Source organism: Saccostrea echinata, unplaced genomic scaffold (genome assembly GCF_033153115.1).
Source record: "Saccostrea echinata isolate AGI-Se365-2 ecotype Australia unplaced genomic scaffold, CSIRO_AGI_Sech_v1 ptg000012l, whole genome shotgun sequence".
Lineage (NCBI taxonomy): Eukaryota > Metazoa > Mollusca > Bivalvia > Ostreida > Ostreidae > Saccostrea > Saccostrea echinata.
This window is the reverse complement of record NW_026889761.1, coordinates 3121006-3144053: the sequence shown is the minus strand read 5'-3', so window position 1 is coordinate 3144053 and position 23048 is coordinate 3121006. Positions and strand designations below refer to the sequence as shown.

The 23048-nt window shown below is 32.4% G+C and overlaps 1 protein-coding gene across 1 annotated transcript in view; it reads right to left on the bottom strand.

Annotated features, from left to right (window-relative positions):
* The window catches only part of LOC133185686 (fibrinogen-like protein A), a 28126-nt gene extending 17605 nt beyond the window's left edge, over positions 1-10521 (bottom strand). The window contains exons 1-3 of the mRNA XM_061320990.1: positions 10321-10521; positions 8609-8693; positions 7301-7437 (exon numbers count right to left, since the gene is read on the bottom strand). Of these exons, the coding sequence (XP_061176974.1) occupies positions 7301-7437; positions 8609-8693; positions 10321-10521 (423 nt within the window). The remainder of the gene's footprint in view (positions 1-7300; positions 7438-8608; positions 8694-10320) is intronic.
* Positions 10522-23048: the final 12527 nt, after the last annotated feature.

Here is a 23048-nt window from a genome sequence, read left to right as displayed (position 1 = left end):
AAATTTTAACTAAATTCATTGTTCTATAGTAATTTTGAGAAGCAGAAAAGAAGATATTTTCATACGCCGTCGTTCCGCCAAAAATATAGTCCCTGCTAGATTTCATTGTTCTATAGTAATTTTGAGAAGCAGAAAAGAAGATATTTTCATACGCCGTCGTTCCGCCAAAAATATAGTCCCTGCTAGATTTCAAACTCATTTTACCATTTTCATTTAAAGTTGTACAATTATATTGAGGAAAGAAAAATATGACCTATTAAATCCCTTACATCTAAAAGTATAAGACATATGAGCAAATATGAGTCGAATATTTCATCTAGTCAGAAACCAGACAAGAATCCCTCCTTAATTAGCAAAAGCATATGTATGTTTATGATCTCATAATACTGTATTTTGAAACCATATGATATTCAGTTATTCAGTTACCACATAAATGTATATTTAAATACTACGAATCATTTGGATCGGTATTCCACAATGGATTGTGTAGACTGACATTTGCAGTAAAGATAGACCGAAGTCATTTTAAGAGAATTGATAAAAACACGTGTTAATAAGGTGTTAATAAAGTGATAAATAATTATTTATAATAACTTTAAATTAATCATTTATTTGATTTATTGGGATTATGACCATATTTTCTTTGTTTGTCACATTCTATAGCAGTCTTATACTATCTGCGGATGATATTTTTTTTTCTTTTCAGTTAAATGCATATCATGTTAGTAGTAAATAAATTGCTGACCACCCTTTGGTTTATTTACATCTTTCATGACAAAGCAGGCGAAACATGCGTTCTTTGGAACCATAGGGCTTGCCTTCCGGATTATAAAATTTAAAATAAATTTTAAAAATTTTGAATCTTCTTGAAATACACTTAAAAGTTGTTGAAATAGAGATTCTGACTTTCAGTCAAGAAAAACCACGTTTAAAAAAGACGTACCACACCTATATACATAAACTCTACAAAGGACGAAAGCTCTCGTCTTGGAAAAAATACCCCAACCCACTTCAACACCTATATCTGGACTCTAAGCAATTAATTTATTAAGCTGTGTTATGTACGGAGGTACACAAGAGAAGACAGGAGGACGAATAACACGACTTAAAATATCTCATTCATGAGGGTTAGTATCTTCTTTCAATCTTATTTTCTGAAAGAATGACATAAGGAAGAAAAAAACATTGCGGAAGGAAAACTTGGTAAGAGTTGGATTGAAGTGAAGAAAGGGGGTCGAGGGTAGGGTGGTTGCCGTTCCCTTCCTAGACAACTTAAAATGTACTTTAAAATGACCTATTATCATCGTTTAATTAAATGTTAAACTAAATATTTACATCGCAAAAAAGCTTCCGTATATTGTCCATGTGTAAAAAGTACGCTATCGATTGTAGAAGTCAGCGCTTCCATTAGTTACAATGAAAGTGAATCAGTTCTGGTACATGTATTCCATTCAATTCAGTGCAGCTGTATCTGAAAGTTTTCACTCACACTGATACCTCAGTATTTACTTGAGTATTCAAAACAAATCTATTCAGCTCTTCCTTCTATAAAAGCCGAAATATTGTTTGTTTGCTTGTTAGTTTAAGGTTCCTTCGAGAATTTTTCAATCATATTGATAGGCCATCACTTGCCGATGGAGGGCTGCATATTTAGACCTGTAGGCGTTACATACAACATTTGAGCAGTGAGGTATCCTTTTTTAGTGAGCACCTACTGCGACACGCGTATGTGACCTCGGTTTATACGGTCTCATTGGATGGACCGGTCTCGATGTTTTGCAGTGGGATTCGAACTCTCAACTATAGAGCAAAGGTTCAAACTACTGCACAACGCGGACCAAAGCCAAGATAGGTTGCGAACAAAAAAGTTATGGTTATGGTTAGAAAGTTTTCTGTCTGCAATCTAAGGGAAGTTCAACTCTACTTTGCAAATAAATATATTGCTGGTGTAAATATCAAAAATAACCTCACACACCTGCTCAAGAAAAGATGGGACTACACATACATGTTGGCTAGAGAGATTTATGCAACAAAATTAATTCTTTTATGATTTTTGCTTTAGAAGTACATATTACGTAATCTATGTTTCACATTCATTATACGTATCGAACCTATTTGAGAATAGGCGGTGTAATCTCGATAGTCGAAATCTAACTTAAAAAGTTAAATACTTCAGGGACGATAAAAGAGATTTGATAAGCACGGAAAGTATCGGCACGTGCTCGACTCTTTCTCATATTAAAAGAAATACGTAGTGTGTTAAACGACATGCACAATTTACATGTTATTTAATACAGTTTGTTAAAACAATATGAATGATTAATGATAAGTATGGACAATGTAAAATGACTTAAAACAACGTTTATATTAACTTGGTGAATTTTAAAACATATTTACCACCATTATAAAGTCCAGATTAGATCTCCAATATTCTATTGCTAACTCTTTTAAAGGTATCTTTCTACAATATTATGAGTTATCCAGTTCAATCAAGGGATTACGGGGATTTATCCCGGCTTGTATTCTATAAAGCCTGAGATCAAACCTTGACTGGACCTGGATAACGAATTTATTTCCTATGTAACCAAATAAATTTGTTAACCACTTCCAATCAAGGATATATTATACTTTCGAGATATGTCATTTATTGACTCATCAAAATAAATCTACACGCTGCTCATGAAAAGTAAAATTTTGAAGACAAGTTTAAATTAATCCAACATCTTTAATTAAACAAAAATAATGAACACTATGAAATTTAAGCCAAAAAAGTTTTTTTAACATAATTACAGTGATTTGAATAGCCTTACTCATCTGCATGTTTTCATGTTCTGAAACTCGATGATATACAACAAGAGAATTCACAGATTTGTGGCCAATAATGGACATAACTTTGGAATCAGTTGTAAACTCGATGATATACAACAAGAGAATTCACAGATTTGTGGCCAATAATGGACATAACTTTGGAATCAGTTGTAAACTCGATGATATACAGCAAGGGAATTCACAGATTTGTGGCTACTTACGGATGATATACAGCAAGGGAATTCACAGATTTGTGGCTACTTACGGATGATATACAGCAAGGGAATTCACAGATTTGTGGCCAATAATGGACATAACTTTGGAATCAGTTGTAAACTCGATGATATACAGCAAGGGAATTCACAGATTTGTGGCCAATAATGGACATAACTTTGGAATCAGTTGTAAACTCGATGATATACAGCAAGGGAATTCACAGATTTTGTGGCCAATAATGGACATAACTTTGGAATCAGTTGTAAACTCGAAGATATACAGCAAGGGAATTTACAGATTTGTGGCCAATAATGGACATAACTTTGGAATCAGTTGTTTCTTAAAAGGATGCTGGCTCCGATGACCCTATTTGAGTGATTTATGTAAAACTCGATGATATACAGCAAGGGAATTCACAGATTTGTGGCTAGTTACGGATATAATTTAGGAATCAACAAAGTTGTTTTAAAAAAGATGCTGGTTCCGGTGACTCTAATTGAGTAATTTGTGGAGAGGCCACTTTTTTTTACTGAGTTAAGACATAAAGTAACAAAGGGATTTTTTTTTTCACAGGGTTGTTTCGTCTCCCATACGTAGTCACTATCTAGGAATGTTTCTCGTGGTCGCTGCCACAGACGGGTGTTTTTCGGATTCAGTTTTGTAAGATATATTTAAAAGGATGCTACTGGACAGGTGCTAAATGAGCCTTTATTTCAACCATGCAACCTCCAAAATTTTCTTCTTAGCTCGACCTTCTATTTTGTATTACTTCATCTTTGGCTTTTCTACGAATTTAAGTGCAGAATTCGGATCGATAGCAACACAAAATGTTTCTTTTGACATTTCATCACAAAATAAATTATATACAGAGATAAATTAATGATATGAAGTGGCAAATACAATTTGTTTGAGAAATTCCTCTTATAGTTCAGATTATACTTCGTGTTTGTGTCTTATCATCATAGCAGTCTTTTTTAGTGCTATATATCCTCTTGTCCAGCGATACCAGTATGGAGATTTAGAACTATTCACTGCAGACTGTGCATAGTTCCCGTTCAGGTTTGAGTTGGTACAAGAATTGTACCACCAGGCTCCGTAATGTGATCTAGCACAGCTATTACTAGAGTGATCATTATCTTGGTCTTTTGTGCTGAATCTCATACCATTATGTGGAGCCAAGCTGTCACCTAGAACAGAGAAAATAACTTCAAATATAATATCTATCTAAAGTGTCAACATTAATAGAGATAATTAATCGTCACGGTAGCTCAGTCGGTAGAGCGCTTGCTCTGATATCGGAAGGTCGTTGTGTCGAATTCCGGCCGAGACTGACTTGAGATGATACAAAATAGGTAGTAACTGTTCCTTCGCCAAGCGCTCGGCACTTTGAAGTGAAAGTTACGGATCCTTCGATTGAGACCTTAAAAACCGAGGCCCTGTGTCACGGCAGGCGTTGGCCCTCAGTGCTCAATGGATAGGAGAACCGATTTAGGGTCTAAATTTGAAGCCCTTCACCTTTACATGGAGACGTCTCTATACGAGTGAAAAATTCTTGAATGGGACGTAAAACAATATGTAACCAATCAATCAGTTACAGTGAATTACAATAAATCTTTTTTTTTTTTTTTTTTTTTTTTTTTTTTACAACCAAACAACAAACAAACTAAAAAAAATAACTTGTTTATTTATGCATTTATATAACAATATTGTGAGATTAATTAATTTTATAGATATATGTTTAGTCAGGGCATGTATTAGAATGTATAGTTGCCCTGCATATATTGGCAACATTACGAGCAAAACTTCTCTGATCATATTGTCGCTCCTAGAGAATAATACAGCTTCAAACATTTTTGCCGTACGCAAAATATGCGGCACATATAATAGCATTGACTGTCAGAGTTTTAAAGATGGTTATTATGAAAACATAAAAATTATATTTATATTTAATTTATTCATAGAGAATAAATGGTTTGTGACTATAAATATCCGTGAGCTTTAGTTGTTCAAGGATCTCGCAGATATTCCTCGCACGCGTACATAGACTGGTAAATTTAAGAGTTCCATTTTAAGTTAGGAAACAGTTGTCTATGATATCAAAAGGTTTTTCAAAAAGTTTTTCTGAATCCACGTATGATTTACATCACTCATTGAAGTTTTTATATCACTGTACAACATTTAATATTTTTGTGAGAAGTAAAGGGGTCTAGTAAAGTAGTTACTGGAAGATGCAACGTATTTTTGTTGGAAGGATTTTTACGAATTTTTGATAGTTAGAGTAAAGATAGGGTAAATTGAATGCACTTTTGTTGACTGGAATGGTTAAAGTATAAAAGACTGAAAGGTCAATTTGAAGAATTCAATCATTTGTAAGGGATCTTGGAGTGCACAGTGGAATTCTAGAAGTAAAATAAAATCCTGCTTCTTCTAAACTACAATTGTAATATTAAACCCTACGTTCAACGACAAAAATTTACTATTATCATTTAAATTACTAGAAGTAACCTCAACAAAAGCATGAATAGTATGCTGTAATTATCTACGCGATCAGTAGATTGATCCAAGGCGCACTACTGAGTTATTGATTTTGATTGAGAGGATACGTACTTTTCTAATAATTTAATATTCATTGTAGCATTACAATTTTTGAAGATTCCAGTTCTCCTCGCCATTTATGTCCATATATAATATTGTGCTGCCGAATGTTAACCTAAAAATCTGATAAACTGATGCTGATTGCAATAGAGCTACAAAACACGTTATTACAATGAAATAAAATACCTGCAGTTCCCTTGTACCCGGATACTGTGAGTGTGTATTTCTCTGTCTCATTTCCGATGTAAAACGTTGAATATTTAGCATACGCTGTCTCTCCATTAAATCTCTGGAGATCTACTCGCAGTTCTTGGTCCTGATCTTTGGTTAAAGCATGGATTGCGCCATTCCCTTTTTCGATAATTGTAAAAAAAAAATTGAGAATTGATGAATGAGTTATTGATTAGAGTCGTTGATTTTGATCCCATGTCTTGAAGAATAAAAAAATAATTCTTAAGAACAGATAATAAAAACAATAATAAAAAAAAATTGAAAGTTGAGAATTGATGAATGAGTTATTGATTAGAGTCGTTGATTTTGATCCCATGTCTTGAAGAATAAAAAAATAATTCTTAAGAACAGATAATAAAAACAATAATAAAAAAAAATTGAAAGTAACTACAATAAGGAAAAGTTTAAAGATAATACAAAAAAAGTATCAAAAAAAATCTGGGAGCTTCTCTAACAGTCCTAACAGCTGAAGGTGTGCTTTCATCCTATATCCTTAACAGTGTGTTTCTTGCAATTAATTATAGTTTTGTCATAATTTAAAAAAAAAAAGACAGATCGAAATGTTGTTATGAAAAGCAATATCGAAAGCATACGATTTACATTATGTAGTGATTTGATGGTATATGCATGCTTTATAATTCTATATGATGTAGATTTCAGTGATAATGGAAAAATAAGCATTAAAACAAAATATGTTACAGAAAAAAGAAATATACAGGCATACCTATCCAGAAGTTTTTAGAGGCATTACCAAATCCCTGTTTGTACTCATGCCATGTTCTGTAAAAACTGAGGTTCCCATCTTCTCGTTTCTGAATTACCTGTGCATTAAAATTTGGTGATTTAATAACAGCTTCTTGTCAGATATGGGGGAAAAACAGATTAAAAAATATTCTTTCCTAGGGTAAATATCTACAGATTTATATTTGTAATATATCAATCTCTTTTTAAAATTACAGACATATCTATTTATATACATAATATGTATCTATTTTAATTGACTTAGGGGAGATGGGGATAAACATCAGTTACTTGTTTCTTTTTGAATATATTTTATTGACAATGTGTGTGAGTGGAAGGCATTCGCCCAAAATCCCCCAAAGTTTGTGGGACGATTCGCTATTATCTTTCTGAAAAAATTTAAAAATGCAGTTTTTATTTATTGTCATGTAGGAAAGGAACGCTTATCATTCTAAAAGTCTAATTCAACAATATGAATTAAGATCAGAGTAAACACTAAACTCTGAAAACAGAGGTGCTATGGAGGAGGAGGAATCCCCAATCGACCTGCAACACTTACCGTAAGCCCTCCGTCGTCATTGGGATTCTGGCCTTTTTAAACAAACTTGTCTAGTTTTAATCATTTAATTTGCCAATTCTGCAATAAAATTACTTCCTTATTCAAAGCCATTCAATCAAATATTTAGTATTGACTCAAAAAGCACCTTACCGTCCACCCTCCTCCATCTATCGTCATGTCACAGAAAACTTCTTTCCAGGAGTCAAGGTAAATAACATACACTCCATCTTGTCCTTTCTTGCTGGGGTCTTTTTTCATGATCTCCTCACAATCCTTGTATCTTTGTTCTATTTTATGTGAAATATATGGAGATAACGAACAGTATTCAATTTCAAAAGTCCATTCAAACGATACGAATCAGGAGCAGAGCAAACACGGACCTCTAAAATATCAGAGGTGGAATCAGGTGCCATGGAGGAGTCAGCATCCCCTGTCGACCGGCCATACCCGCCGTGTGCTCTTTGTCATGATCGGAAAACCACAATTCAGTGTATAAATAATGGAATAACAATTTGTAAGAAAAACGATAGTCAGCATTTGAGTAAATGATAGGTTGTATTTGCTGATAAGTTCATTGTATCATCCAAAAAACTTGCAAAATTTTACTTCAAATGAAACTGTTGATATCCGTATTTCATCAACTTGTTTGTCAAAAGATTTCCTCGTTTTACTGCGTCTGTTTCCCCCAATTATAACTGACAATGACTTTTTTTTTCACAAAGAAGAGGAATCAGCTTTGTCTCATCAATTATCGCAACCATGGAAGACAACGTAAGTTATGTCAAAAGAAGTTTTAGGTATAAAAACATAAATTGTGTTCTCGGGTAACTTAAATGCGTTTTGCTGACCCCTCGAACCAAATGCTTGCATGCACCTAACGGCCTCTGGCAAACAGTTTCATATGGTTCTTGGTCTTCGATTCTTCGAAACAAGTCAATAAATGCATATTCCTTATTTAGACTGCCGATGAACTAAGCATGGCCTTGATTGAAAACACTAAAATATTGTATTATGTCTAGCCGTTTCTTACCGAATTTGTCTTAAAAAATCTTAAGCCAAGCTCAGTTCTTGCGAAGAATAGCAAAGATTACAGTTAGGTACTAGATCATGTCATGAAATGCGTAAGATGGACACCTCAGCATTTTTTAATAATCTTGCAGTCAGTACTCTTGTGTGTGATGTCGATGTTCAGTTATCATTGCTGTCTTACAATATAAAATGTTATAGAAATCGACATTTTTTTAATAAATTAATGGGTTCGGCTTATCTTTTAAAGTAACCAATAAGAAAGAACCTGGATGAACGTAATCACAAAAACGTTATAGAATAATGCTATATAATAACGATCGAAGTGGTAAACAGTCAAAATTTTAAAATTTTTAATTTCAACAAATATGGAAAATAAGGCTTAATACACCTTTGAGTCTCTACCTGCAGAAAAATTGAATGGTATGTTACCTTTTAAAACAGTTACACAGTTACCATCACGAGCACAGAAAGAATCTTCAGAACAGGTATGGTTTAGACAAGTTCCGGTCATGTGCTGAAAGGAAATAATTTCAAGGATGAAATTAATGGAAACAAATATTAGCAAAACTATCACAGACCCCTTAAAACACAGTTAGGATCAGGTGTCATGGAAGAGTGAGTATCCTTTGTCCAGTGTTTATGCCTGCAGGTTGTTTCCTGATCGGGTAGACGGAAAAATCCGTGGATTAACACTGTAAAAAATGGCCTGACAGTTTATATGAAAAAGTCAGTCAACATTCGACTTAACGATAGATTGTATTTGCAAACAAGATCAGTGTATCGAGCATATAATTTCCAAAATGTTACAATGTTACATTGAAAATACGTTGTTAATATCCTTGAATCATAACTTATTTATCAATAGAGGGCCATGTTTTTGAAATTATGTACGTAGAACATGCTCTTGCTATCAAATTATTTGGGAGACCTTAACTCCATATGCAAACCATAATTGTATATTGCTACATAAAAAAGGGAAGTTGACGAAAGAAAGTAGAAGTCATCACGATTATCTTAAATTTAAAACATTAGTGTTTGACAGACGGACAGATGCAGTCCCCTTGGTTTTACCGGTAGGACAATAAAAAGATGCTGCTTTCTTTTGAACTAAATTACTTTCAGCAAAAAATATAATACTCATATTTAAGTAAAAACTTTAATACTTTGGTTTAAAAAATTAAAGTGAAAACTTTGAAACTTTGATTTACTATTATTATTATTATTATTAATATTATTTAAACATAATGCACCTATTTTAATAAGAAACAATCAAAGTTCTGTACAAAAATATAAATACGTTTATAAATATATAAAAACATTATAAGGAATAAAAATAGTATTGAATTGCATGAGATTAAATTTAATATTTTATAACAATTATAAATATTTAAATTATGAAATAATTGATGAATCTAATGTTTTAACATAATAAATTAATTTAATATGGTACGAGCAAAAAATTATTATAATAAAATAATCAATTTAAGAGTTATTGATATGATCTTACATAAATAACTATCTAAAATAAAAAAAAAAGAAACTATAGTAACTCTGCCAAGATAAAAAAATTAACCAACTGCTTTCCAAAAAGATGGGATTTAAGATATCTTTAAAAGTGTGCACAGATGGACATGAATGAAGATATGAAGGTACACAAGAGGGTTGCTGCAGCCACATCTAAACGTCTATTGCTATACTGATAATTTTGATACTTTGATTTACTATAGTGAAAATTTCTATATTTTGAATTACTATAGTGAAAACTTTGATACATTGATTAACTATAGTGAAAAATTTGATACTTTGATTAATTATATTGAAAACTTTGATACTTTGATTTACTTTGGTGAAAACTTTGAAACTTTGATTGACTTAAGTAAGAACCTTGAAATGTCGATTTACTATGGTTAACTATTGTATTTTTTAAGAAATTTTGTGAGTTCAAATTTATATCAAGTTTATTGGAGTTTTAAGTATATTCATTTGATTAACACCACTCAAGTATGCTGTACAATACTCCTGAAGTTTCTCGACATGCTTTTAATATATTGTAAGGGGTAAATAAAGAGAATTATATATGTAACTAAATTCATATTAAAATATTAAAAATTTCTCCGCTAACGTCCTTCATTCATTCTTACCTCTGGAAAATTCTCCCGGTCAATATGAATGAGGCGGTTTTCAGTTCTCAAGTTACTGACATTCTTGTTCGAATATCTTGTGTTTAGCCAGCATGTCTTTTTTTCTCGTGTCCAGTCCACCGATTGACACAAACTAAACTTATAACAAACTCGCATGCACCTTCCGATGTCCACATTGGTCAAAAGGTTGAAACCAGGCATATATGAATGTTCGTAATTGCTAACGATTACGGTTTTTGGGTCGAGGCACTGAGAATAGCATATTCGTAAAGGAGGTAGGATTTGCCCAATGACGTACAGACAAATGGTCTTAAGAAAAGCAGATTTTTCCATTGAAGTAGTTTTTGTGGTGTTAAACAATAAAGTAATCCAATTTTATCATGGTGATTCTTACTAAGATCATCACTGTTTTGAGCATTTACATATCTCTTGTGTATCTTTTTGGTTAAGTTGTCTGTTAATGATTTATGAAGACTCTGTTGATGGTAACTTCGGTGACTGAAAGGAATCGATTTTTTTCAATTTTGATCGACAATGGTTACCCATGGAAATTCCAACAGATTGTTGGAAGACCTGATCTCCAAACACTACATAGATATTGTTAATCAGAAACTCAAGCATCTTTTTAGAACTTCAGAGTACTTGTGTGTACAATCAGAATGCTTTTTAACAAAATAATTTTGCAAATAACCAATGACAAGGTAAGTAAATTACGAGTCCATTTTTATTGAAAAACAGCTGTCTATGATGTCAAAAAGGTTGAATAATTGGTGTCCTGTATATAGTCCGTTACCTGATATAATAACTTCCAGAAAAAAAAACATATACATTATTGTTACAATAACTACGATACAACAATATTTTTTCTGGAACAAATTCAATGTTCTTAAATATACATATCACTGTAATCAAAGATAAAATGTCCTGAAATTTAACATTTTTCTACTAAAAGCTTGCTTCTGTAGTCTCCAGTTTTGCCTGTATTCACAAAATATTTCTAAATATACATGATAAAGGTATCCTTGTGATACATACTATCCATCCATCTAGAATAATTAAGATTGGAATATTTTTAAAAGAATATTTAGTCATACATATCTTACCTGCAAAAGGGCTACAGATGCTAAACATAAAATTTCGAATATTTAACTATATAAATGTATAGTGAGAGATTTTTTTCTGACTTGCAAAAAGAGGCTTTGGTTTATTAGTTCTCCTCAAACAGTCAACATCCCAAAAGTGTGATTTGATCCCAAAACATAAGGATCCACTCCTTATTTTGCGATTTTGTACAAAAGTGAGACCTTAACATAACACAATCTACATATCATTGAATTGCTAATTTATGGATAAATATTGTACTGTTTTTTAAAACTCCAAATGGTTATGATACAATCATGTTTTTAAATTTCTTCTATATTGCACCATGATAAATTACATACACCTTTTGAGTGACCATTTTAATCTACGTGTATTACATTAAAATCAAAACGAAGAAAAAATATGAAGCAAAATAATCACCCCCCTCAAAAAAAGCCATGAATTGATTTACAGATCTTGTTGTTTTTATTCATTACAGGTTGAACACCACTTCTGTTGTAATTAGTTGAACTGGGATTTCATTTGGCATTAAAAGTACACAGTACATTAGATAACCAGGATATTATAAATACTCAAAATAAGTGGCGCCAACTCTTATAGGAAACAAAATAATTCAAAAAGATGGCCAAAATTTAATTATACAGTTATAATATGTCTAAGTTAATTGTCCAAAATAGAAATGTTTAATGGTAAAGACTGTATCTCCAGTGCCCACATAAAATTCATCCTTCTAAGTTGCTAAGTTTAAGCTCATTTTTGGTCTTCAGATGGTCTTATACTATATTTGATATCAAAACACCAATTACACGTAATTCTGACATGTATTATTTTGTTCTGATATTTTTTTTACTTGTATTGTGAATATAAAGGAAGTTTTTGGTTTTATTATGTTAAATATTTTACAGGAGTTTTGAATAAATGGATTTAATATCCAAATGAAAGGATCTATTTAAAACAAGTAAATTCCTTGATGATAATTTATATATTAACTGATACAAGCAATTATTTTTTCATGGTCTCTCATAGAATATAAAATGCTATATGGATAGTCGGTAGTCTAAAGTTTCACTAAAGGCAATCAAAAAATACCTGACAAAAATTTTTTTTCTGCGAATACTACCAAAAAGGCTTGAAAGTTTAATCTCTATATACAGTATACGGTATGTTTTGAAAATTGAAAGTACTTTAATGTATATTTTCTTTAAACGTCCAAATACTAAGAGTGGAAAAAAGTCTCAAATCTTTACAAATTTATCAATGTCCTTTATAAACTGTATCACTTTAAAGGAAATGAGTTAAGTGCTTTTTTTCTTTTCTTTTTTTTTCTCTCTTTTTTTTTGCTCAGACAAATTTTTTTGAAGAGTTTGTATTTGAATTATACTTTTTTCCAGCTGAATATAATTAATGTATATGTTATGTCTGGATATGTAAAGTCCGTAGCCCTCGTGGGAAGCTTGAATAGTAAGAGTAAAACATTTTTAATCGCTTGTCAGAAATAGACAGAAACTTCAGACATGTTACATAGAACATACTTGTAATACGTTTCATTTGAATTTTTGTTAAATTGCAACCAATCTGTGCACTTGATCTTGGTCAAGCCGAAAAAAATGTCATCATTATTTGCTTGCTTACGTGACTTTTTTTGTTGCCGTTGAACATTTATACAATGCCCTTTTATTAGAACTTTGCTAAAGAAAAGCGATCAGTCAAAATCTACATAAATGATTTCCCCTCTCTCTCCCTATATTATAAACTTGTGTAGTGTCTGTTTTGAATTTTATCGTGAAATATGGAAATAACAAACAGTATTTAAGCTCAAAATTCATTTTAACAATACAAATCGGGAGCAGAGCAAATACGGACATCTAAAAACATCGGAGGCGGGATCAGGTGCCATGTAGGAGTGAGCATCCCCTGCCGACCATTCACGCCCTCCGTGTGCTCCTGGTCATAATCGGTAAATAGCGGGAAAATCTGTAGACAATTCAGTGTGTAAATGATGGTGTAACAATTAGTATGAAAAACGTCAGTCAGCATTTGACTCAATGATAAATTGTATTTGCTGACAAGGTCATTGTATCGACCATAGAAAATGATGACTTTAAACGAGACTGTTGTTATTCTTGTTTCGTCAACTTGTTTGTCAATAGCTTGCCTCATTTTAGAAATTGATTGAACGTAGAGCATGCTCTTTCATATCGGAATCAACTGAGAGACATAAATCCCATATGCAGATGATAAGGTTATATTGCTGCTTAAGTAAGGCAAGCTGACGATAGAAAAGTTGAAGTCATCACATTTATCATAAAGTTTTGTTGTTATGTTACCATAAACGTCTTTTTTTAGTAAAATGTCAATATATGAAACAGATGTGCCAGACTCTGTGGTGTCCTTCATTTCAAGTTCACTGGGATATATCGGATAGACATATGAATGGAAGTAACTATTGTAAATTGATACTTGTCGATATATCTAAATGTCCAGTTGAAGGCCACAACAAGTGTTTTCTTCTTCTCATGTAGACGTATTTGAATGAATTCTGCTTCATAAAAATACAAAGTAGGTCTGCTAATAACGGGGCGCAATTGGTACCCATGGGAATTCCAATAGATTGTTGGAAGACCTGGTCTCCAAACACCACATTGATATTGTTAATCAGAAACTTGCATCATTTAAATATCAACTTCAGAGTACTTGTTTGAATAATCAATGTTTGTTTTTTTTTAATAGTTTTGCAAACGACCAATGACAAGATAAGTATATTTACGAGTTCCATTTTTATTGAAAATGAAGCTGCCTGTGATGTCAGAAAGTCTATGTTGTTTTAATTCTGTTGAAATTTTGTGATTTCAAATATTCTAAAAGTTCTTTTGAATTTTTTAGTATCCACATCTGATTTTCATCACTTTCCGAATATACTGTTATACAGTATTTCTGAATTTTCTCCTTCACTGCTGTGAATATTTGATTGAGGAGTAAAAACCGTTGTCCGTGACTCCGCTTACGTCACTGAGTACTGTTTAAAAGTCCCATCATATTCACATTGCTTCACTGTGAGTTTGGAAGATTCCCAACACAATCGACATTGTCAAACTAAGATCTATGAAGCAACTATCTAATTAAATATTTGAAGTATTGTTATATTTTTTAATTATAAAGAGTAAATTTGGATTTTCATTTCTGCCACATTCACTGTTGTGTATCCGCACCGGTTGTGACTTGTTTGGATGAAGAGAAAATAGCGAAGTTAAACAACCGCTTTAAATCTTCGAATGATTTTAGCTTTATATAATGGACATTTAGTGTAATTTTACAACTAAAAGACAATTATATCTAAAAGCAATTATTTATCCTGTCAGTTCTGTTATAAATCCTCGAATTTGATGTAAAGAAACTGTTCCAATTGGTGATGTGCAAGAACAACGTAACATGTTTGGATGACAATGTTTACAAAACTATGTACGGTTTAGAACGATGAATCGGACGCCATTTGTTCCTGATATCCTGCGTGAGAGAACAAATTTAAAAACGAATAATTATGTCCCTTACCTTGTCACCTGTGTATCCAACTTTTTTTTAAAAAAATAGGCACATAATTTTGTTTTCGAAAGAGGGGGGGGGGGGCAGAAAAATATCTGACAACTTACCTGAAAAAATCTTTAACAAGCAAAAAAAAGGGGGGAGGGGGGAATTGTCAAAATTAAAAATCCTATCTCGTTGAAAGGGTATTTGTGTGGGTTTTTTTCACAAACAAATTTTATTTATACACTATTGCCAAAGGATGACTTCGATAATACTGCAACCCAAAAGTGGGGGAAAGGCCTTTCAATGAACATTCTCAACAGTAAAAGGTTATACTTGGGAGACTAGAGTGTTCCAAAGAAGCATGTATTGCTTTGTAGCTTCATTAAAGATGTAAATAAATCTAAGAGTGGCCAACTATTTTTTTTACTTCTAGCATGATAGTTCATGCAATTGCCTGCAAAGAATAAAACATCCACGGATAGTATTAGGAAATCGGCCACATAGTATCGTTTTGAGAAAGCGGGGGGGGGGGGATCAACTTTACAGACGGTCAACGACTTCCATTTTGATAACGCATTGTTGACAGATGCATTTTGTATATTATTTTTTTTATCTGATTTAATAAACACTAATCTTAGATGTTTTAATGTAATCAGGCATGTGGTATCTTTTTTTAAATAAAAAAGAGGGGGTGCTGGAAATAATTGACAACTTACCCTAAAAATTATGCAAAAGGGGGGAAGCATGTGGGGTGGGCAAGCGATTGACAACATTTAGTAAATGAACAGTAAAACAATATGAAAAAAGAGGGCGGGCTTCTCCCAACTTTAGTGCTACGTGCCTGTGTAAAGTTCCATGATAATTATTATAAACGGCATTTTTCTCAATTTAAGTGCATCTTAACAAGCAAACTGCTTCGTATTGGTCTACAAGATTTAGACATTTGAAACTGTAGACTGTCCAAACCGGTGTTGTAGAGTAGGATTTCCCCCATAGCCAGCTTTCCCTCCGGGGTCTGTACTCTAGAGTAGGATTTCCCCCGAAGGGAAATCTCACACTAGAGCCAAATTTCCCTCTCTTTCTTTCTCAGAGTAGGATTTCCCCTCTTTTATCAATGCTTAAAACATGTCGACAATATTTGATTAAAAGTTTATATAAAAGTCAACTAATTCCTTTATGGAAATACGAGTGTTTTCGACTCAAAAATTGTTGAATTAAGTAAGAAATCTTAAAATACATATTTCAAATTATTGCGTCTCAACCCAAAATTTGAAATCTTTGGAAATTGTAATATCACTCAAAAAAATCCTAAGTCTCGATGTCTCAACACCCTCTTTCAAATTTTAAATTATATCAGGTCACTTTTAGCTATTTTATAATTTGTTTACCCTCTAAAGGCCCAGTATTTCACCTATGGATCCATCCTTTTTACGAAGAGTGGTGAGAACAAAAAATTATGTTGTTGATAGGTTTCACAAGCCATTTTCTGAGTATTCAAATTGAGAAGTTCTTTAAAGGGGGAAAAAGCCAAAACCATAAACACAACAATGCAACAAACACTGCTTTTGCGATTAAGCTGAAGCATAAGTATGTATCCTATATTCCAGCGATATTATTGGATTTGAAAGCAGAGAGCAAATACTCTCCAAAAGTTTTGCACAATTTAATTTTTTTTTTTTTGAAGTTGACCCATTTTTAGATCCGCGGCATTAATTGAACACCAGAATTTTGAGGAGACACTAAGACATCAATATTATGTACATGTAGTTTGAAATACAATTTGAGAAAAAAAATCATTTAATATAAAATTCAGTTTTGTTTCTAGGAATAGTTAAAGTTTTTACAACTGATAGTATTGTACCATTTTTTTTAAAAACGAGATTTGAACAGATGAAAAGAATAAGATTTTAATGTTAAATTTAAAAAAAATGGTTGGACGGTTACTGAGAAAAATGAGATTTTAAATTTTGTATTTTTCATACCTCGTATGTTTCAAAGAAACTGGTCACCATTTTGAAGAAAGGACACTTGAAACAATATTTCGCCCCCTTCTCCTCATACACAGGTACAGCCATGATATTTTATGAGGGGAAAATTGGCTCTGGAGAAAATCGCACTCTATAACCATTACACAGAGTAGGATTTCTCCCCGGAAAATTTAATCTGATGTGGGATTTTCGTAGGGGAAGTCCTACTCTAGAGTCATTTTTCGGGGGGGGGGGGCTTACTCTAGAGCCTATTTGCCGGGGTGAGATCCTACTCTAGAGCCAGTTTCCCGGGGGACAGATTTTAGAGCGGAAAGCCTACTCTACAAGACCGGAACATCAAAAAAGTTGAATTTGCATCCAAACCAGAACATTTTCATTATCCAAACCGTACTATATTTGTTATGGGTACATAAATTTGTACATTTTTTTGTATGGGAAACAAATAAAACTGTCAATGTCTCATTGATAAAACAAATTTTCTTCGTTTTCTCCGCTTCAGATTTTGAATATATTAAATATAATTTTAACAATCACAAATAAAAACTTACTAAACGGCCGGGGTAAGAATACCATGTTCATCGATAAAAAAAATCGTATCGATGACTAATTTAAATGCACCCTGAAAAACAAAATTAAAACACATCGATTTGATAAATAAAATGCTTGTAAAATTCCGATAAAAAACGAAAAAAATGAGTTAATATTTACCAAAATATCGACAAGGAAGTTTTACATTGATGGTTTTTTTTTATTTTTTATTTGTATTATTTTTATTAGCAGACCTTTTTTGTATTCATATGAAGCAGAATTTGTCCAAAATCTTGTACGTGAAAAGAAGAAAACATTTGCTGTGGCCTTCAACTCGACATTTAGATATATCGACGACGTATTGTCAATTAACAATAGCTATTTCCATTCTTATGTCGATACGATATATCCTTGTGAACTTGAAATAAAAGATACCACAGAGTCTGCCACATCTGTTTCATATTTGGATATTTTACTTGAAAAAGACGTTAATGGTAATCTAACAACCAAGCTTTATGATAAATGTGATGACTTTAACTTTTCAATCGTCAACTTCCCTTACTTATGCAGCAATATACCTTCATCACCTGCATACGGGGTTTATATCTCTCAGTTGATTCGATACGCAAGAGCATGCTCTACGTATGTACAATTTCTAAAACGAGGTAAATTATTGACAAATAAGTTGATGAAACAAGAATATCAGCAGTCTCGTTTAAAGTCATCATTTCGTAAGTTCTATGGTCGATACAATGACCTTGTCAGCAAATACAATTTATCATTGAGTCAAATGCTGACTGACGTTTTTCATACTAATTGTTAGGTCATTATTTACACACTGAATTGTCGACGGATTTTTCCGTTATTTCCCGATCATGACAAGGAGCACACGGCGGGTGTGACCGGTCGGCAGGGGATGCTCCTCCATGGCACCTGATCCCACCTCTGATGTTTGGAGGTCCGTGTTTGCTCTGCTCCTATTTTGTATTGATTAATGGACTTTTGAGCTTGAATACTGTTCGTTATCTCCATATATTTCATTGTACACTGTACATAAAATTTAAGCCATTTTCACTTCATCGAAACATATCACAACCGGCGCGGATACACGACAGTGACATTAAAAAAGGTAATTACCCTCAATTATGTCCGGAGTTTAAAGGAAAATAATAATTAACTTTCTTTATAAAAAACACCGAGAAGAGAAATATCTTTACAACCATTTATGGTAGTGTTTATATTTATAATAGAAAATTGTTATCGACGATCTGCGAAATTACTTCCAATACTTCATCCTAGATTTTTACCGGCAGTGACAAACAACTCATAGTTTGAAAAAAATTAACGCTTTCTTTATTGAAAGGTATCTACTTTCATGGTGATTATAATATGTAATTGTTCTATTTCGATTAACACATACCAATTTCCAGCAAGCTCATACAAAATTCAATCGAGATTCTCTTCATAATTTTTAAGATAGATATAGATCTATAAAACTGTTAACATTGAAAACAATGAGATTTATGAAATAGAAATGTTTGAAATCAAGTCAACCTTAAATATTCTCTAAATATTTCTTTATGTAGTAATGACCGACATATGTTGTTTTGTTTTACATTTTGTGTTAAATTGATCAGAACTTATGTACAACTAATTTATTAATATGTTTTGTTTTGTGTTTTTTTTTTTTAAATGTTGGGTTCAATTTTACACAGGGTTAGGGTTAGATAATTAAACTGTAGTTCTTGCTTCGATGAATGATGAGGGTAATAGATAGTAATCTTGCCTAGGAGTCCTTTTTAACAATGCAGTTGTCATGATCGGATAAACAGGAGAATTTCTTTAAAAAAAATTATATGAAAAAATGTCCTAACTACCTACAGCTTACAAAGAAGGTAAAACATTGTTTGTAAGGCCCATACCGGTCACGGTAGCTTATATTTAGTGGTAGGGTGATTGCTTCGTAATCAGGAGACCCGGGTCCGATTCTCGTTCGCAGCGTCAAACCTACGACGTAAACATAGGTAGTGACTGTTCATTCGACAATCGCCCGGCATTACAATGAAAGCCACGGGTCTTTCAGATGAGACGTTAAAAACGGAGGTCCCATGTCACATTGGGCGTTGGGACGATGAAAAAAAAAACCTCACTGTTAAATGGCCCTGATTTCCGAGTATAGGTCCAAATTTAAAGCCTTTCATCGGCATATGATGACATCTCTTTATGAGTTAAAATTCTCGAACAAGACGTTAAACAACATATAATTAATCAATCAATCAATCGTAAGGTTCATTATTTTAGTTGTATGTTAGAGGAACTGTGAATTAATTCTGCAACTGGTAATCCAACTTTTCCCATAGCTCCCTTTCTGAAGAGGAAATTCTTGAAAATCAAATGTCTTTTTTCAATATTTTAAAAATTCCCAGCAATCAAAAAAGTGTTTGAATTACTACACGTATATTGGATTCCCAAACTTCCTAAGAAATTCCTAAGGATTCCTAAAAATCCTTACAAAGAAAGTTACATTGGGGGTTTTAGTAAATGTTCTACCAAGCCACTTTCTTTACTCCTCACTAAAAAATCACAATCAGTGAAGTAGAAACTTCAGGAGTGCTGTGCAAGAATATATTCAAGAAGTGGTGTTAATCAGTTCCGTATACATAAAACCTACAAAAAAACTTTTTGAATATCTGAAATCACAAAATTTTACCAAAATTAATAACATGAAAAGGTATACTTTTTTAAACAAGTTATACTACTATAAATCAAAGTCCAGGCTTTTTGATATCAAAGGCAAGCCTTTCAATTAAAATGGAAATCGTTATTTTAAATACCTTGTCATTGGTCATTTGTAAAATTATTTTCTTAAACAATATTCCGGTTGTACACAGAAGTACTCTGAAGTTCATATTTAAAAAATGCTCAAGTTTCTTATTGACAATATCTATGTAGGTTTTGAAGATTAGGTGTACCAACATTCTGTTGGAATTTCCATGGGTACCAATTCCACCCCTTCGTTAGCAGACCTATTTTTGTAATCATATGAAGCAGAATTTATTCATTATCTTATACAAGTAAAGAATAAAACATATTGTTGTGGTCTTAACCTCGACAATTAGATATAACGACGACATTTTAAAGAGGATCTCTATATGGCACCTGATCCCACCTCTGATGTTTGGAGGTCCGTGTTTGCTCTGCTCCTATTTTGTATTGTTTAATGGACTTTTGAGCTTGAATACTGTTCGTTATCTCCATATATTTCACCTATGAAGTATAAATGATTTTTGCTGCATGCACTTGTTTCTAGAAATAGACTCAATATGCAGTAAAATAAAGTGCCTAAACATTTAACAGGTTAGAGAGAATACTCGAAATCGGGTATTTTCCGTGAAATTGCGTATAGTCCCCGATATCAGGGTATCGTTGAATCCGCTATATCGGGTATAGGCGGTGTAATCATCTCATGAAATTTAAACATTGAGATGGCGCACTTTGCCAAGTCAAGTTTCACCTAGAGATGAATATAATGCAAAGGTATCAGCAGTAGAGAAATAATTTCGAAGTCTGGTTTAATGCACACATGGCAAAAAATACTCACGGAGGGTAGTGCATTTAACATTCTGCACAAAAATAGGTGTTCGTTCTGCTTTATATTGTGTGTTATGTTAAAAGTATTTACAACATCTTCAAGTGAATAATCTACTCTACAGAACTACAAAATACTTAAAGTCTGGGATCTATAATAATGTCATAGCAAAGCAACAAACATGAACCATTTGTAAATAATTCCATTTATATGGAAACACATTTAACACAAAATGTTTTTCCATATGAACACGAAGCGAAGAGAAGAATTTGTCTTTCATATTTTAACATGAGTATATAATAAATAAAATATATGTTTATGTGTATATAATATAATATTATGCAATGTAATGTAATGTATTAACTGTTTTCATATTTTTGCTTAAAATCAAATTCATAGCAAAATGTGTCAACTATTTAATGAATAAAATATTTCAAACTAGAACTAAATACAAATACAAGGTTATGTATTACTTAAAACAAAAATTCAATTGTACACTTTTTAATTCTCGTGCATATCTTGGTGGCACGCATTTTTCATTTAGTATGCCCCCCTCCTCGAATTTTCCCCCACACATAATGCTTAACTGTAATTTTATATCATTAAAAGGTTCCTTGAAAAACATTGCCGAATTTGCCTCCCCCACTTTTTAGGATAGTCAAATCCTCCATGGCAATGTAGTCCCCCCCCCCTTGTCAATTGTGTTTGAAAAACACACACCCACTCCAACGAAAAATTACTTTCAAATCTGGACATTTTCCTCCACTCCTTAATTTTCAACATTTATAATAATTTTTCATCTTTGCAGGTTAAATACTTTTAGGAGAGTAGTCAATTATTTTGATACATGTAGCCCCCCCCCCCTTCCCCTTCACACACACACACACACACATATTCAAAAACGATATTACGTGTTAGATCTTGTACTAGTACAAAGACAAGGTGAAGATAACGAACAGAAATCAATGTCAAAATTCTTATAAACAATTGAATTTGTGAACAGGGCATAACATACAGGTGCCTGCAGCTTAGAAGTAGTAAGAATTCCCTGTATACTGGTCATTCCCGCCCTGAGACCGATGTATTTTATCCACCTAGACATTTTCAGTGATGAAATGATGAAGAAATTTATATTGCTATTAATAAGTGCTTAAACGTTTGTCCATATTATTTAATTTTTTTATAATCTAACTTTAAAATTTCATCTGTACTCAGTAGGCTTGAAGCAAATTTTTTTAATCATTCTCAGCTTTATTTTGGGTTGTAAAAACTTACATGTGAAAAACGTGCAAATCGGTTTTCTTAATGGCAAATAAAATAGGGAAAAATTGATACTTTGCTGCAAAATACAGAGCATTTTGAATTTTAGAAGTCCCTACTGGGACGCGGGGGGGGGGGGGGGGGGGCTACACACACACAAACACACCCCAAACTCGCTAAACTCGAATAAAAGCTATTTCGAGAGGTGGGGTGAGATTTTGACAGGTAAATTTTTTTATAATGCTTAGTTTTAAAAAAAAAAAATTAAGAGGCATATATATATATATATATATATATATATATATATATATATATATATATATATATATATATATATATATATATATATATATGTGCCTCTTAATTTTTTTTTAAACTAACCATCTTTTTTAAAAGGAATGTCGATTTCTCTGTATGTATAATATTGCACTATAGAATATAAAAGAAAGATAAGTATTGGACGTGAGTGGTCTAATTGATTTTTTTTTAACTTTATTCCGTAGATGAATGACTTTTGTGGATGCAATTTCAATAGATCCAAGAAAATAAAATATATTGAATATTTCAAGATGTTGCATTATCCTTTATCAAAACAACCAATTCTTTCTTATGTAAAGAATGATTATTTTATGCAATGAATAAAATTTAATGTTTTTTTTAATATAAACTAGATTCGTAAAATTAACCACTGTACATTTTTTTTTAGCCATAAATTGTTGTTTAATACACAAACAAGT